This window comes from Nicotiana tabacum, chromosome 16 (assembly GCF_000715075.1).
Source record: "Nicotiana tabacum cultivar K326 chromosome 16, ASM71507v2, whole genome shotgun sequence".
Taxonomy (NCBI): Eukaryota; Viridiplantae; Streptophyta; class Magnoliopsida; order Solanales; family Solanaceae; genus Nicotiana; species Nicotiana tabacum.
This window is the reverse complement of record NC_134095.1, coordinates 95,484,842-95,489,579: the sequence shown is the minus strand read 5'-3', so window position 1 is coordinate 95,489,579 and position 4,738 is coordinate 95,484,842. Positions and strand designations below refer to the sequence as shown.

General features: G+C 36.8%; 1 protein-coding gene across 1 annotated transcript; it reads right to left on the bottom strand.

Annotated features, from left to right (window-relative positions):
- Positions 1-265: 265 nt before the first annotated feature.
- On the bottom strand, positions 266-4,497 carry LOC107816652 (uncharacterized). The gene is made up of 3 exons (XM_016642387.2): positions 4,114-4,497; positions 3,606-3,736; positions 266-1,416 (listed from the first exon to the last, which is right to left on the bottom strand). Exons 1-3 carry the CDS (start codon positions 4,237-4,239, stop codon positions 627-629), a joined length of 1,047 nt encoding a protein of 348 aa, XP_016497873.1. The 5' UTR covers positions 4,240-4,497; the 3' UTR covers positions 266-626.
- Between the last annotated feature and the right edge of the window lie 241 nt (positions 4,498-4,738).

Sequence of the window (4,738 nt, the reverse complement as noted above, 5' to 3'; positions counted from 1 at the left end):
AAGCGAAAGGTGACAGAAAACAACCAATGAGGAGTTGTGATAGAGGGAAAATCGCTGTCATTGAAATCATCAGCTTTCTGATAAGTAAGTATTACAGAAGAAACTGTAAAATGCTTACGATAATCTGCCTCACATTCTGCATTCTTCATCACGCGAAACATGAAAGTGCCCCACTGGCAACACATTGAGGCTCCTTATTGAAAAATATTAGCAATTCAACGTAAATTAATTATCAAGCATAAGGGATGAAATAAAACACAAACCATGTCAAATAATTATATATTTTAATATAATATAGGTATGAACAATATCCTTTCTCCCCATTTCAGATCAATGAACTTAAATGCCCTAATATACATATGCTGTGAGTCACAATTTGCACAATGCATCAGCATGCTATAGCAAAATTTGATTATAAACGTTGCTGCTATAACTCTTCCAACTTCCGAGACCAGTTCAACTTTGAACCTGTGCCAATCAAAATTGATAAACCAAAGGAAGCTATAATCCATGAGAAGACCAAAGTCTTTGCTTCTATCTTCAGTTCTCCAGTTACCACTTCACCGGAGGATGCTCCGTCTAAAGTATTTAAGGAACTTGTAAAAGTGTTATGTAGAAAGAATAAGCTAATCGAGCGCAGTCTTGTTTCTTCGACCTGTAATTGGTTTAGGTAGGCCATCAAAGATTGGCTTAGTAATGGCTGCAGTAGAGATTGCTTGAAAATCTGGCTTCAAATTCCACAGGGAAGACAATGTACTGCTATCTGAATCCTGCAAATTTGATGTACTTGATGACTTCCGAACTACGGATGCACTGTCATTTAGGAAAGAATCCCCCAAGCCAATAGGAATAGGACTTATTGAACTTGCTTCAGCATCCGCTCCAGAGAGAGTTCGATTAGCTGACTTGGGTCTCAAAGCTAAGCCCTTGCCGCCGACAGCTGAAAACCAGCCACTGTTGCTGTTATCTTCCTTCAACAGCATTTCTGGTGTACGCGTGAAATCAGTCTCCGACTTTTGACGCCTTCTCACTAATTTCTCAAACCATCTATCTGAACCATTGTCTCTACTGTCTTCAGTAGATAGATGATTGGCAGGAACTCCATTCTCTGACATAAAACCATTAGCTACACTTTTAGATTTTCTCTGCAGACTAAGTGGTGGATTTGAAAGAGGAGAGGATTTGACAAATGGGCCGTCTTCCAGATAATGTGATCCTCCCTTTCGATACACTGCCATTTCAAATCCTTCAGATGCACGTTTCTGATCTGGTGGTTTAAGCCCATAATAACCTTGTAAGCTGCTCATGGCTGGCGAAACTTTTGACTGGGGAGAGGATTTCAGTTTCAGGGACTGAAACGAATTGAAAAAATCAGAGTGTCGACAGCTTGAAGAGGTCTGCTCAGAGCAGCTAGGTCTGAAAAGAAATAAGTCACACTTAGCCACTGTTGCAGATCATAGGGTGAAAAGGTAAAAGAACCAAGTGACAAGCTTTGCATATTTGAAAAGAAGGTTTCAGGGTTTTTCGCGTTGAATAAGCCAAATAAATAAAAATCAACTCTGCATGTAGTTCCACAGTTCTACAAATACACAATGCAGAGGTAAATCAAGTTAATAAAACTAAGCAACCCTCATAAGCGTAATTTCAACAGGTACATATAACAGTTCCTGCAGAAACTTGTAAGTTCAAAAACATGAGCTTCAGACACAGTTCAGGTTCTCCCCTCAACTTGTCATAGGCCGGATTAGTGATAAATTCCTATGATCTCTCATAATCATATAGTGTTTATATTTTAGTGACTTTGAATTCCGAACCTGAAACTGCACACAACAAGTTCCCTACATTTTCTCAGGGGCCTAATTCCATCTGCCTCTAGTTGATAGATAACATATATAACATGTTTTTAAGAGATGTCCCATGTAAGACACTAATTCCCACTTTAAGAAATATCCCATGTAAGAACGCAATTCCCCCTTCAGTATGGATATTTCCTAAATCGAGGGAAGAACTAACTGAACTTGTGAAGGTGTATGACAACAGTTATAAGTGCAAGAAACATCTCCCAAGTAAGCTTATCAATCTTGAAACAGGAAAAAATAAAAGCATTCTCTTTGTAATTGATATGAATCTCTGCTATTCTCTTTAAAACTAAGGCCATGAGAACACCACGTAAAATAATCACTTATTAAGCATGAATCATCAATAAATAAATCTTAAGTACCTCAAGCTGATCTCAATTATCAAAAAGAAAAAATGAGCTGAAGTAATCATTCATGAACAGCTTGGTTTCTTTGCCACCCTATCTCTACTTATTTCTACAGCTAATGCCAAATAATGCTGGATAGTACTATTTACTTTTATTCAGGAAACTGATTGAAACCACAATCTCCACACCAAAACACAGTCCATTAGAACAAGTGTATGGAAGAGTTCTAACCTAAGCTAAATGGATTTGTTAGAAGCTTTACTTTGACAGAGTCCATCAAACAAAACCTAGACCAAGCACGCCCTGTATAAATTCAGAAGCAAATAAAGGTCGGTTGACCTCAATATACAACACAGGACCAATAAGAGATGGCTCGAGTAGCTAGAGATTAAAACACAAACATAAATAATAATCTGTAGATGGATAAAGTATTATACTAATAAATAGGGAGTAAATACAATTTGGCGGAGGGGAACATCATGATTTCACCGTAAATGTCACGAAAACCAAAACTTTGTGCACCTCAATTTTTGGAAGAAATTTTCATGAACTATATTAACCGGAGTGCAGCAAGTAATTGAAAGTCATGAATTTTGGACTTCATCTCACATGCATGAAATATAAGTTGCTCGGACACGGGTGCGGGTGTCCGATACGGGGCGGATCTAGAAGTTAGATCCTTCAAGATGTAAATCCTAAGATTCGGGGATACAGATTCTAATACAGATACGGGTATGGGAATCCGGCTAAAAATAATCAAATAAAGGATTGTATATGGATACAGGTGCAGGGATCCGGCTAAAATTAATTCAAAAAAAATAAAAATATATCTAAATTTGTAAGAAATCTAGTGGAATACTTATGTATAGCTTGTAAAGTGTGGATTTCTTTTTTATTCTTAAGTTGTAAATAAGTAAAGGATTGATGACGTAGATAAGGTATGTTATTTTCTTCAAATTTATCCTAGTTTTGGTTTTGATTTCGGGAATCAAATAGTATCTGATGTCTGACTTTTTTCGTCCGTCCTGGTCAAAATATCCAAAATTGTTTGACCAAATCTGATACGAATCCCATACCTACACACATACTAGTGTCGTGTCGACACGGGTGCGGCACCTAAATTGCTGTTGGAGCAACTTAAATGAAAATAACAATCAATTTCCTAATACTGTGTGCACATGCTAAAATGCAGCTGGGCACAATGCAAAATAGAGGAAGTATACAGTTTCCATACCAGTATGCAGCACAGATTTTATAATATCAATTGGTCATGCATAGACAAGAAATAAAACACACATCTAAACCAGAAATGCAAAACATAAATTTATAGTTCCTGAGACAGGAAAGCCTAGTTGAAAGAGGAAGGAAAGAAACATTAACAGAAGTTTTTGGGCAATACCCTTGTGTGTCTTGACCATTTGATAAGACTGGAGATGGGGGATGCCTCCCAGGTAACGGTATATGAAGTGTTTTTAGAGCAAACATTTGGAGATCTGATACCAGTCCATTTATCCTTTTAATATCAGCCACCTGCCACATTGTATGCCCATATAAAATCATCAGCCACTTCACATAAACAATCCCCAATTGCAAAATGAAATAAGCAGGGAGTGATGCACAAAAAAACCAAAGCAAACACAAATTCACAACAAAACAACGGGTCGCTTTAGCACATTACTGGATGGAATCAGTTATATATAAGCTGTTGAAGAAATACTAGTAAAGTGGGAAAGGGAGTTGCTTTCGATCACAGGTTCAGTTTTAGTAATGCAATGTACATAACCAACATTAATTGTGTGTACGTAAACTACTCTATAGGATGAAAAACGCATTCAACTCAATAATCAGAAGAGAGAGAAAAGAATGAAATCAGATTAAGTAAAAAGGTAGTAAGTATTAAATTTTACCTCAACGCCATATCTGATAGCAACACCAGCAAGGGTATCGAATTTGGAAACTGGGTGTTGTATATAACTTGAAGAGGATGTCAGATTATGACTATAATCCCCTCCTCCATTCACTCTCCTTTCCATAACCCAAAAATCCAATAAATAAATAAATAAATAAATCCAAGAAACTAACAAAAACTCAATCTACACATTCAGTTCAATAGTAGATGAATTATGTGCCGCATACAAGAAATAGGGGACGAGAATGATGAAAAGGGTGTCAGATCTGGTAGATTGCGTTGCCGATCTCGTTGAGGGGAAAAAAAAAAATGTGAAGAGAGAGTGAATAAGGATGATGATGGCTAAAGGCTAATTGTGATTTTTAACACTCTACGCCTCGGCTTTTCAAGAATCTCTTTTTCTTATTTTATTTTACTACTACTAGTACTAGTATTTGTTTTTGTTTTTTTAATTTCTACAATATAATAATATAAATAAAAGAATAATAGTAGTTCCACCCAAATTACAAGGCTAGCCTATGAAGTTTCATATATTGCAATAGGAGTGGCAAACGGGCGGGTCGGGTCGGATATGGTTCGGGTTAAAAACATGTAATGAAAAAACGGATCAATTATTCGACCCG